The 12,393-nt window shown below is 39.6% G+C and overlaps 1 protein-coding gene across 1 annotated transcript in view; it reads right to left on the bottom strand.

Annotated features, from left to right (window-relative positions):
- The window catches only part of LOC143857480 (PH, RCC1 and FYVE domains-containing protein 1-like), a 29,285-nt gene that overhangs the window by 11,692 nt on the left and 5,200 nt on the right, over positions 1–12,393 (bottom strand). The window contains exons 3-7 of the mRNA XM_077367899.1: positions 9,652–9,738; positions 5,968–6,057; positions 3,888–3,968; positions 3,506–3,700; positions 966–3,071 (exon numbers count right to left, since the gene is read on the bottom strand). Of these exons, the coding sequence (XP_077224014.1) occupies positions 966–3,071; positions 3,506–3,700; positions 3,888–3,968; positions 5,968–6,057; positions 9,652–9,738 (2,559 nt within the window). The remainder of the gene's footprint in view (positions 1–965; positions 3,072–3,505; positions 3,701–3,887; positions 3,969–5,967; positions 6,058–9,651; positions 9,739–12,393) is intronic.

Below are 12,393 nucleotides of genomic sequence, written 5' to 3'. Positions count from 1 at the left end.
CCCAGCTGCATAATATTGGGTCAATGGTTCAAATCTAATAGAAAAATAGGACGCTGCAATGACGTCCTGTGGGCCTCACTTTTCTTTATTTTCTATTTTCTATTTTTTTTTTTTTTAAATATACCTGTGGGCCTCACTTGTCCCTGCAAAATGGGGCTTGGGGAGCTCCATTGTTATTTTTCTAGTGATTATGGGCATTTCTTTCCACGAATTTAGAGGTCAGTTAGAGTTAGTTTTTGTGAGGTCTCCTTAATAGTCTAAAGAGTACAACCGAAACATGATGGCCCCGTATATTTTTTTCATATTTTAGAAGCCATCAGGACTTCGGTTGTGATGACAATTCGTGGGGTGATTTATTTTGATTTCTGAGGAATCTTGGTAATTTTTAATTGATTTTAGGATGTGTTTAGGTTGGTTTTGGGGGGCCCATCCAAGAAAAGTCATGAATACTAAATTTACTTTCTAGATTGAGTTTAGGAGGTATATAAGGTTCGGCACTTTCATTTTTGGGACACCTGATGATTTAGTGATGTTAGATGAAGGGAAGGGATTGATTTGGGTTGATTGGAGAGGAGCTATTTCAGCACTGATTTCCGATTGGTGTAATTCCAATCTCGCCTGTATCTTTTCTGCTTGTTTCTGATTATTTTTCGTTGGATACTCTCTATTTCACTTGTTTTATTTGCTTTTGCTTCGTCATCAAAGAATTTTTGTTTAAGGTCTAGATAGCAAGAAGTAATTATATGCAATGGCATGTAACACAGCATTTATTCTTTGGGAACATCCACAGATGAAAGCTACTAGTTCATTAAATTACCGTGAATCAAATTTCATTTACCCCGTCATCAGTATTTCCAAAACCAGTAAATCAACCATATAATGAAGATAAATGTAAGTTAAAGGTAATGTTTGAAAATGAACTGAGCAATGTAAATTTCCTATCCTTGTATTTAATAATCACTAACCTGTGCTCTCAATTTAATAACTTCTTGGCTTAGATTGTCATTTGTCGGCTTTGAATTGTCGACAACGATATCAGGATATGTTAGGCCAGCTAAAGTTGGAGTTGGTGTTGTCGAACGAGGTGGACTGGGTCTTCTTGAGATGGGAGATGTTGCTCGAGAAGCCATTCTTGAGCCAGGAACGGAAGCAGAACATATTTTCTTTGACGATCCAAAAATGAAATTTGAAGATCTTGATGAGTAAAAGCTTCCCCAATGAGAACTTCCATTGAGAATGGGAGAAATGTGGTTGTTATTTGATTCTGATTTCCTATTGCGCCTAGAGAATCTACTTTCAACATGCTTGAATGACTCAACTGAAGAGAGCCTGGAGAGTTGTCCATGCAACTTAGAATCAAGAGCCTCGTCACCGGAATTCTGATTTGTACCTCCAATTCGGTTCTTGACTAGTCGAGAAGTCGATCCAGCCTCTATGACCTTCTTAAGTTTACAATAACAATCATCACAAACACGATAAGGCTTGTTAATGTTTGGAGCCAAAGAGGCTTTTATAGATTTTCGGCTGCTACATGCTTTGCAAAAGACTAGCCCACAATTATAACAGTTATGGCGTTTTCTCCTGAAACCAAATGGATTACGGCAACCAGAGCATATGGATTGATCGGCAGTAGAAACCCATTTATGAAGACAGATAACAGCAGTGAAATTTGAACCACACACAACACTCTTGACTTGTTTGTCCTTCAAAGCTTCAACAAGGGTTGGAGTGGTTCTATCATCATTGTCTCCATGCCCTAATCGGCCGTTTGCCCCCTTTCCCCAAGTGTAAACTTCAGTTCTTGAAGTCAAAACTGCGACATGATAAGAACCACAAGCTATCTCTTCTACAAAACTATTTTGAATTTTGCCTTCAATACAAGTGGGTGCCTTTCCATCAGCTTCCGGGTTTCCCAACTGTCCATATACGGTACTCCCCATCGTATACACCCGTCCGGTGGTTGTAAGAGCAATTGTAATGTTATGCCCACAGGCTACTTGACAAAAGCTCGGTTCAACCAAAGCCGCCACACACTCCGGAACAAGTCTAGGTTCATTATCACCATGTCCGAGTCGTCCTTTATCCCCATCACCCCAAGTGAAGAGCTTTCCTGATGGAATGCTCGAACCAGTAGACCCATCCATAATTTCAACAACTGCGGCCGTGTGCCAGACACCACAAGCTGCCCGCATTGTTCGTAATCCTTTTAGGGATTCCACTTCTCTTGGCATGCTTGAGCTTCTATGATCCCCATGCCCTAGAGCACCAAAAACTCCATCACCAAATGTAAACAACTGACCAGCAGATGTTACAACAGCTGTATGCCAAGGTCCACAAGAGACTGATGACACATGTATACCTTCCATCAGACCAGTTACCTTTTTAGGAATCCAGTAACTAACCTCACTTCCATGCCCTAGAAGACCCGAGTTGTGAGTGCCATCACCCCACGTATAAAAATCCCCAGATAGTGTAACAGCACATGTATGGTACTCCCCACATGCCACAAGTTCAATGTTCATGCCACTGAGAGCCTCAACAAGCTTTGGGTGGGTCACATCAGCTTCTATTCCATGCCCTAGCCTGCCCCCTGACTCCTCTCCCCAACTAAAGACCTCGCCTTGTTTGGTGACCAACACAGCATGTCTGGTCCCACATGCTACATGATGGACATCAAGTACCACTGTGGATTCCAGTGCTTTTGGTAGAAGCACATCCATCTTGGTAGAGGGTGACCTTCCAACTTTGTATATACCACCACCAAGGACCCCGTCACCTGTGCCTTCTCCCCAGATGAAAACATCGCCTAATGCATCAAAATCTTCGTGACATGATCCCTGGCTTGATGAGCTTACAGCACTAGATAGACTAACCCGAAAAGCATCGGCTGTGGAGCCGCGACCATTATCCCCACCTCCAGACGAAAGTGAGTTGACAGAATTACCAGTTGAATCTGATGGAATGGAGCCTTTAGGGACTGCGGTATATAGTATCACATCAGAAAATGCCTTCGCCAATCCATTATGTGGACTCTCATGTGGAACATGAATCCTTCGTATGTCTCCGGGATCCTGGGATAACCGAAACAAGGGAAAGGAGAAATTTAATTTAAGAAGCACTCCACAGACAAATGAAGTTGGAGGCTATGTCACAAATATCATTCTCGGAAATTTCTCAGCAAGGGAAAATCTCGAGATTTTTTTTTTTTAATATTTTTTTTGGGCTTATATCGGGAAAAATGATAAAAATAAAATTATTTAAAAATATATAAAGATATAAATTTAAAAAATATATAAAATAAAAATATCAGGAAAAATATCAGGATAACATCATGATATTATCACGATATTTTATGATAAAAATGAAAATACAGCTATATTTTTAAAATCTTAGGATTATTTCGGGATTTTGTCATTTTATCAAAATGTCGCAAATAAAAACGCGATATTTTGAAAATATGGGACATTTTTTTACATAAGTTGAAGGAACATCACAACAAACATACCTTGTGGGAGGTATCACTGCTTCCAAAGGGAGAACTAAAAGGGGAGTTTCTTCGAGTAAATGTACTTGGACTATTTGTTTCAGAGGAAGCTCTATCACTTCTTGTCTCGAGTCTCCATCTCTGGTAGTTACCACGTGAAATCAGTGCCTTTAGAGCAACAAACCAGACTTCTGCTTCATCTTTATCCTTGCATATCTGTCATAGAGATATAAACAATATATATTTATAATTTGTAGAAACATATACAAAGCTATTATAAGGAGATGAAGTAATGACAGAAATGCCAGAAACAATATTAATTTAGGGTTCAGAATATCTCCAAGTATCAAGCCAAAAAAACAATTTTTTCGTAAGAGAAATGACCACCAAAAGAAACACTCACCAGATCCAAAGATCTATCACTGTACATAAGAGAAAATGATTGGTATTCCTTCTCTGGTCGTGGGTACCGCTGAAATATTGCCTGAAAGATGAGAGCACTTATATCATGCCCTTCCTCATATCTCATATCTCAGCCTCAAGAATGAGTACTGAGATATACGGAGAAAAATATTGATGAAATAGAATAGAATTTCTATTGAATATTAAATAGCAAAGCACATATCGGTTCAAAAGATAATAAACATTATAATCATGAATGAGTTGCTTAGAAAGAGAAGTGGATCCAAGGAGGTACTGGCTATTTATAAAATGGATGTGCTGGAGGTTTTGATTCTACTTCCATCTGGGGAAGTATTCTAAGAGCTAAAAGTATATGGATCAAAGCAACCAATTCCCCTTTTTTAGAGTTTAGTGATGTAGGACCGGCAAGAAAATAGAAGAAAGAGGAGAAAGAAGAAAAAGAAGAGAAGATTAGAAGTAGAAGAGAAGAAGAAGAGTAGAACTAGAAGTGGGAGAAGGGAATAATTAGAGGGGAGAAAAAGAGAGGAAATTAGAGGGAGGAGAAGAAACCTGTAGAGGGGAGAAGCCAATCAATCTTTATTAATCAAAACTTAAAAAATCTAATACATGAGGCCTATATATAGGCAATTGAACTAAAATTCCATGGAAAATAAAAGCCCTAAACTAAATAACATGGAATTATAAATACTAATGGGCAAATATGCCACTTATTTGGCCTACTATCTGCATCAGTAATAACCATGGACATCAAAATTTCCGGTTGGGGAAATAGCTGAGTGGTGGAATTTCTATGGAATGCCCCCCTCAAGCTTGCGGTGAGGATAATTTTAGAAGGGTTGGGAGCAAGATTGGCATGGTGAAATCCTTGGATTTTTCGTGCAAATCTGAGAGAGGGTATAAGCAGGCGAGAGTACAGATCTATACAAATGGAAATTGTCCGGAAAGTTTGTCGATTCCATCCTCCATGGATGGATCGATTGTATGGATTTTAGGGAGAAAGACAATTGGTCAGATGGAAAAAATGATAATAACAGAGGCTCTAATCAGGAAGGAGAGTTGACCACGGAGCCTGGAAACGATTTGGGAGGCAAACAGTGGCCATTCCCAAGAAGAGATTACTCATTGAATCAGGAACCCAATATTATATCAAAGCACCAAGTGCACTGGACCAATATTTTAAGGAAAGGGTTTACAGTGAATGGAAAGATGGTTAAAATCTTCCACCACTTTCCTACTCATAACACACCTATTAAACAACTGTCACCAGAAAATAATAATAATAATAACAATGCAGGTATATGATATTTGATTAGAACTTTCAGTTCCTCCTGGCCATCCTAAATCTAGCATTTCCTCTTGATCCATTCTCAAAGAGTATATAGTTCGTATTAAAAGTTCATCACTTTATGTTCTTACGTGAATCAACCCTTCTCATATCTCGTTAGTTACACATTTTATATTCTCACTTAAATCAAACTTTCTCATATCTCATAAGCTACAACCAATACAACTACAATGTTTTCAAGTTTGATACCCTTTATTGGATTTCCCTCATTGATGAGGTAATCGATACCATAGGACAATACATAGAGGTATATTTATGTAGGTTTGAATTCAATCACGAGCTGAATTTCATAATCCACATCCTTAAGGAAAGGGTTTATGTGCACTATCAGGTGGTTAATGATAGCTTCTGTCAGTTTTCATACCATAAAAGCAACCCAATTACAATCAAAAGAACAAAAGATTTTTTTTTAAATGAAACAAAAGGAAACTATCCAGTTAAATTCAAAAGGGAGTCTAAGAGATCCGATTGCAGACAATAAAGAGGACAAGAATGAAGGGACATTTCAAACCTGCAAGATACATATAAAAAACCAGTACTACATCATAGGCAAAAGGTGTAACAATGTCACATTTTGTCTTCCCTTCTCGGCTTCACTTTTTTCAAAAATATAGGCACCAAAATTTTTATTTTAATAATAGGAATCAATTAAGTTGTTTACATGAAAGTAAAATTTTAATTGAAAAAAAGAACAATATGAATCACATGAACTTACAGTGCGCTGTCCAGGTATAATTTTCGATACATGACTGAGTTTAAGTTGTTTCTCGTCTTTGCCAGAGTACCATATCAATACAGACTCATCCTGAAAAGTAAAAACAAATGAAGTTGAGGTAGGAATTTGATCTCAGGTTCAAAGTTAACACCAAAATAAGAAGGAACTCATATTAAATTATATTTTTAAGTATAAACATGTAAAATAACAATAACAACAACAACAACACATGTCAAAGCTTATTACATGTGGAGGCATGTTATGGTTACAACTTTGAAATAAGAAAATTTCAAGTATCTAATTGCTTGATTGAATTACAGTTCTCAGGTTTTGATATCTGGTAGTTCCTTTGTTTGACTACATCACAATAAATATGATTAGGCGCAGAGAGGCATTTCCTTGACTTGCTTGACCAATCTCCTTTAAGAGAAATAAAAGGCTCATTGCAATCATAAGGTTTGAAAATGCCGAGAAGTGGGAGGGCTTGGGAACATTGTAGAAAAAGCTTACGAAGGGTTTAGAGTTCATTTACTAATAAAATGAAATATTATTTTTTTATTTGTGATGTGTATAAAGAAGATTTAATATTATTGTTTTTTGTATTTGTGATATGTATAAAGAAAAATTCACGGTAATCAACAGACCACAATGTCAGAATTTCAAAATAGGCAAGATTATTAGGAAATATGACTTGGTAAAGTTGGGTTATTTTTTAGCAGGTAAAATAAAAATAGAAAGTGTGCATATATAAAAATAGACTGGCTAAATCAGATTCAAAGAAAGGTGTGTTCTTTGGCAAGCATATAAAGCACAGTGTCTATTTTAAAGCAACTAAAATAAAAAATAGAAAGTGCAGTCCAAGTTCCGACCTAAAAGCTCTATTGAGGTATTCTTCTAACAAGGACCATCGAAACCTACTTAAACTTTCAAGACGAACAGGGCAATGTGACTGTGGGGCACACTATTGATGTTAGCATAATATATTGGTCATTTTCCCGCCTACTTTTGGATATCAATCGACCCTCTTCTCTTGAATCATCTTTGCTGAAATATGGACTTTTTTCATGAAGTTTGCTTGCATCAGTCCCCCAGGTTTGTAGGAAATTTGCCCTCGAGATTACATCTTCAAGAGCCAAGAACTTATGGTAGTCCAACTTATATAATCGTTCTTTTGAAAACCTCAAACTTTTGATTGTAGGCTTGTTCTTCCATGTTTCGTCTCTCGATTCATAATAACGAGGCATCTTTAAAAATAAAAAAATAAAAAAAAACAATGGTCCATGCAGTCTTTAAGCCAGACAAATAAAAAAAATCTGTTTTTGTTGCTAAGCATGAGGAGCATATGTCTCTGGTCCAAAGAGGTGATCACAAAATCTTCAAGCAAGAGAGGGGAGGAAATGTATCATTCAAAAAAAATGAGGGGAGGAAATGATATGTTATTTCAACTCATGAAGGTGTGTGTGCCCATAATAGAACTTGGCTACTAGGGATAGACGGAAAGGTACCATTCCCCAAGTAATTTCTTCCTCCCTGAAGTACGACTACTTTCCCTCCTGCCATTCGAGAAGGTTTCTTCACTCTGTAGGAAGCCTTAAGAAGAAAACTTTGGTTGATGATAGTGGCAGCAAAGGACTTAGTGGCGTTACCAGTCGTCATGTCTGGATATTGGACACTAGAGGAGTTGGCACCATCATAGGCACTCCCCAAGCCTCAGGACCATGCAGAGAACCTGTCCAGCCAGGGAGAGGTAGGGAGGGAGATCCTATCCTCTATCCTAAGTCCTCAATTTGATACTCATTGAATGGACACCTTGTTATCTCTGGTTACTAGGTTCATGGCCCATGGCACCTGTGAGATTATGTTGTTATGGTCTTCGTGTCAGAACTTGATTCTCCCTCTGATTTTCTTAGTTCTCTTCATTGTTACAACCATGTCCCCATCCATATTGCTTCTGATTTTGTACTTTATGAGCATATGAAGCATATCGAGTTTGACATTCATTTCATGCGAGAGAAGGTTTGTGCCAACATCATCTCTACTCTATTCATTCCATCTTCCCACTAATTGGCAGATCTCTTCAACCTTGAGCCCTTTGTTTCTTCAAGTGATTCGAGTCAAGGCGGGCACGATCAACATCTTTACTCCAATTTGAGCGGGCGTATTGTGTGTTGTATAATAACCCTTTTTGTCATTAGTGGGTTAAATATGTTTGTATTGCCCTTGAGTGCTTTTTTTTTTCTTTATCTATTTTCATCATTATAATATGAAGGGGCTAGGGATCATTTGAATCCTAAGCAAACATCTCTCTCTGTCTCACCCTCTCCTCTTATCTTTTCTCAACTCCTTGTCTCCTTCCTTCATTACTCCCTTAAACTACTTTTAAATCGAGACAAATATAAGCCATGGTAAGTTACAGTCATGACTAGCCTGCTGGTATCCCTGCTGAGGTTCATCGTCACTTGTTTCTGATTCTTAATTTAACCAGCTTGTGCATGCTTTCACCTTCAAAATTATGTTTTTAATGATCTTAAACTTTCACCTTCATTTTTTTGTTTTTAATGTTCTTTAACTCAAAAACTCTAGTCGAGTAGGAAGTGTAAGTTATTTTATTAAGACCCTTCCTGAACACAGATGTGGTCATTTTTTTCACTTTCGAATCAGGGTGATCCCAATTATTGTGACAAGATAATTGCCCCAGCTTGTTCTCATGCAGAACACGTTCAAGCATTAGATCTTCCCCCATTTCAAAAAAAAAAAAAAATTAGATCTTCCTATTTTACTTTTGATAGGCTATCAATAAATTGTATCCTTTCTTCTGAGATAATTAAAGAATAATAGGACTTAGAAATATCAAACACACAAACACACACAAAGAGGAAATGGTTTGTGAGCAGCTGCTCAGATAAGCTCATCTGAGCAGAGCTCACAAACCATTGGGGGGGGTGGGGGGGGGCACATTACTTGGATCCCCGCCCACCCCCTACGATTTGCGGAGTTAAAAAATGGACGTGTATAAACCTTCACAAATTTGTACATATTTTGCCTCCACAGTTTGAAGGGTTAGGATGATCCCATGGAGCTGATTTTTTGGGCACACCCTATCTCTATATGAGGGCCTATCAAATGAATGCTTTGGATCATCCAAATAATGTGCAACCCCCCCCCCCCCCCCCCCCCCGGTTTGTGAGCTCTGCTCAGATAAGCTTATCTGAGCAGATGCTCACAAACCATTTCCTCATATATATAAGAGATGAAGCATTTTTTTTCGTAATTAGATCTTCTCAACTAGCTCTGTGTTCATGGAAATAACTATGAAAAATGATGCTAACTAATTTTATATGGGCTTCTTTGAAATGTTCTATGAATTTCGATACGGAACACCAGATAACATGCAAGAAATCACCCCCTCCACCAGAGTAAGCCTCATAAAAATGAGCAACCTTCTCTTAAGTCTTAAGTAACTTAAATATTCACAACTCACCATGCAAACCGTGAGGGAGAAGAATTTGAAAGGAAAATATTCAGAAATAAAAATAAAGGTATCTTCGTAACTAGTATAGGTGCAAGGGTAAAGGAAAATATTCAGAAATAAAAGTAAAAGGTATCTTCGTAAAGGTAAAGGAAAATATTCAGAAATAAAAGTAAAAGGTATCTTTGTACTAGTATAGGAACAAGGGTACTTACATTAGAAAGCCTAAATGGGCAGAACTTAGGCTTCCCTCTGCGCCCATACTTTAGTAGATACGCCCCTTTCTTAAGAGCTGTAATGGCCTGCACATCGAAGAAATTATATCAGCAATTTACATATGCCCCTTGGAAACAGCATTCAAAACACACAGCTTGGACCTTCAATGACAAGCACTCCTTTAGAGAAGCTCTATTACTTATAAACAAGTGTTAAAAACTAGAACTCGCAGAGAGACTTGACGAAGTTAAATCCAAGTCGACTTGGGCAAGCCAATGATCGACGTGACAAGTTTTTCTTGATTCGAGTGAGCCAAAGGACTTTTTGACAGACTTAATAGGACCAAAACCGAGCCGATACCAGGGAGCCGATAATTGACTAGGTAGTTTTTCAATAATGTTTTTTTTCTTTTTAAATGGAGTTTTTCAATAATGTTATAAACTATCATATCTTCTACAAGCTGATATCATAAGTGTAAAAACATGAAAATATTAGAAAACTCTTGAGATGCCAACAGACTGTAAACATAATGAAAAGCCAGAATGGAGAGGACACAAAACTACCAATCCAGAGATGAGAAACCAAGTGAAGTAAATGAATGTGTGATCACCCTATTGAGTGCGAAGGTTACCTAATGATGCAGGAAAAATATAATTCCAGCAGAAATTAATTTGATTTAGTATGAATTTAATGCATAAACTAATCAACAAAATAAAATGAAGTAATATATTGTAGCAAGTTACTGTTACAGTAGTGTAGCAGATCCTCGCCACCTAATCAAAGGAAGGGCTCGGACTTCAAATTGCCCGCGCTGGCCCAGTTTCAACTCCTCCCCACCTAATGAAAAGGAAGGGTCCGGGGATGGGAAACCAAGCAAAGGGTCCGGCATACAATTCCACCGGATGGAAAATACCAAGTACAGTGGGGAAAGGCTCGGGACCCCTCACAAGGGTCCGGCATACAATTCCACCAGATGGAAAATACCAAGTACAGTGGGAAAAGGCTCGGGACACATCACAAGGGTCCGGCAAGGCCACTACAATTCCACCAGATGGAAAATACCAAGTACGGTGGGAAAGGCTCAGAACCCAGCACAAGGGTCCGGCAGGGCCACTACAATTCCACCAGATGGAAAATACCAAGTACGGTGGGAAAGGCTCAGAACCCAGCACAAGGGTCCGGCAGGGCCACTACAATTCCACCAGATGGAAAATACCAAGTACGGTGGGAAAGGCTCAGAACCCAGCACAAGGGTCCGGCAGGGCCACTACAATTCCACCAGATGGAAAATGCCAAGTACGGTGAGAAAGGCTCAAAACCCAACACAAGGGTCCGGCAAGGCCACTACAACTCCACCAGATGGAAAATGCCAAGTACGGTGAGAAAGGCTCAATACCCAACACAAGGGTCCGGCAAGGCCACTACAACTCCACCAGATGGAAAATGCCAAGTACGGTGGGAAGGACTCAAAACCCAACACAAGGGTCCGGCAAGGCCACTATAATTCCACCAGATGGAAAATGCCAAGTACAGTGGGAAAAGGCTCGGAACCTAGCAAAAGGGTCCGGCCTTACTACTACGATTCCACTAGATGGAAAAAGAGCCTAGTTGAGCAAAAATGGCTCGGACCTCAAGGCAAAGGTCCAGCCACCCTACTACCATTCCACTTAGATGGAAAAAGAGACCGGTCGAGCAAAAAAGGCTCGGACCTCAGGACAAGGGTCCGGCATCACTACTACAGTTCCACCAGATGGAAAATACCAAGTACGGTGGGAAAAGCTCGGAACCTAGCACAAGGGCCCGGCATTACCACTACAATTCCACCAGATGGAAAATACCAAGTATGGTAGGAAAGGCTCAGAACCCAGCACAAGGGTCCGGCAGGGCCACTACAATTCCACCAGATGGAAAATACCAAGTACGGTGGGAAAGGCTCAGAACCCAGCACAAGGGTCCGGCCTTACTACTACCATTCCACTTAGATGAAAAAAGAGCCCAGTCGAGCAAAAAAAGGCTCGGACCTCAGGACAATGGTCCGGTCACCCTACGGTTATTCCACTTAGATGGAGAAAAGGCCCATCGAGAAAGGACTGTCGAATGTAGCAGCACGCCTCTTCGCCTTCCCAGATTCCCATTAATACCCTCGTCACTAAATTCTTTGACCGGACAAAGGAACTTACTCCCTTGGTCCATTTAATGGACCAAAGGAGTAGGGGGTATTATGATAGGGAGAAAATACGGTAGGACCGTTAGAGCCCGCCACGTGTCACCCTTATACCAAAGGAATCGAATTATGATCAAGAAAAATATAAAGACAAGTGTTGGGGGAAAACTAAATAAATTCCCCTTTTACTTTAGACACATGGCATACATGCTAATGCATGGCAAGCACTACGACAAGTGGCAAACATGCTAAAAACTTGCCATGCACAAGGACACATGGCTTATACACCAACACATGGTGTAAGAACTCTAAGCCTATAAAAGGCACCCCCTTGCTCAACGGTAAAAGGACACTCTTCTTCCCCCCATAAGCATGTTTATCTCTATTAGTCTTGCTTAGATATCTGTGATATCGATACCTGACTTGAGCGTCGGAGGGTGCCCCCGAGTCCCCACTCCGGGGCCCTTCTAACGTTGTTTTCTGAGCGCAGGCACCCATGAATAGGAGCTCTACCAACCTAAGCTGCTGGTTTTGCCGATAGCGCTCGTCCGACGCCCAGATCCGGATTTTGGCATCA

Source organism: Tasmannia lanceolata, unplaced genomic scaffold (genome assembly GCF_043159265.1).
Source record: "Tasmannia lanceolata isolate RefF3 unplaced genomic scaffold, GAP_Taslan_0.1 ptg000025l, whole genome shotgun sequence".
NCBI classification, from domain to species: Eukaryota; Viridiplantae; Streptophyta; class Magnoliopsida; order Canellales; family Winteraceae; genus Tasmannia; species Tasmannia lanceolata.
This window is presented reverse-complemented; position numbering and strand designations above follow the sequence as displayed.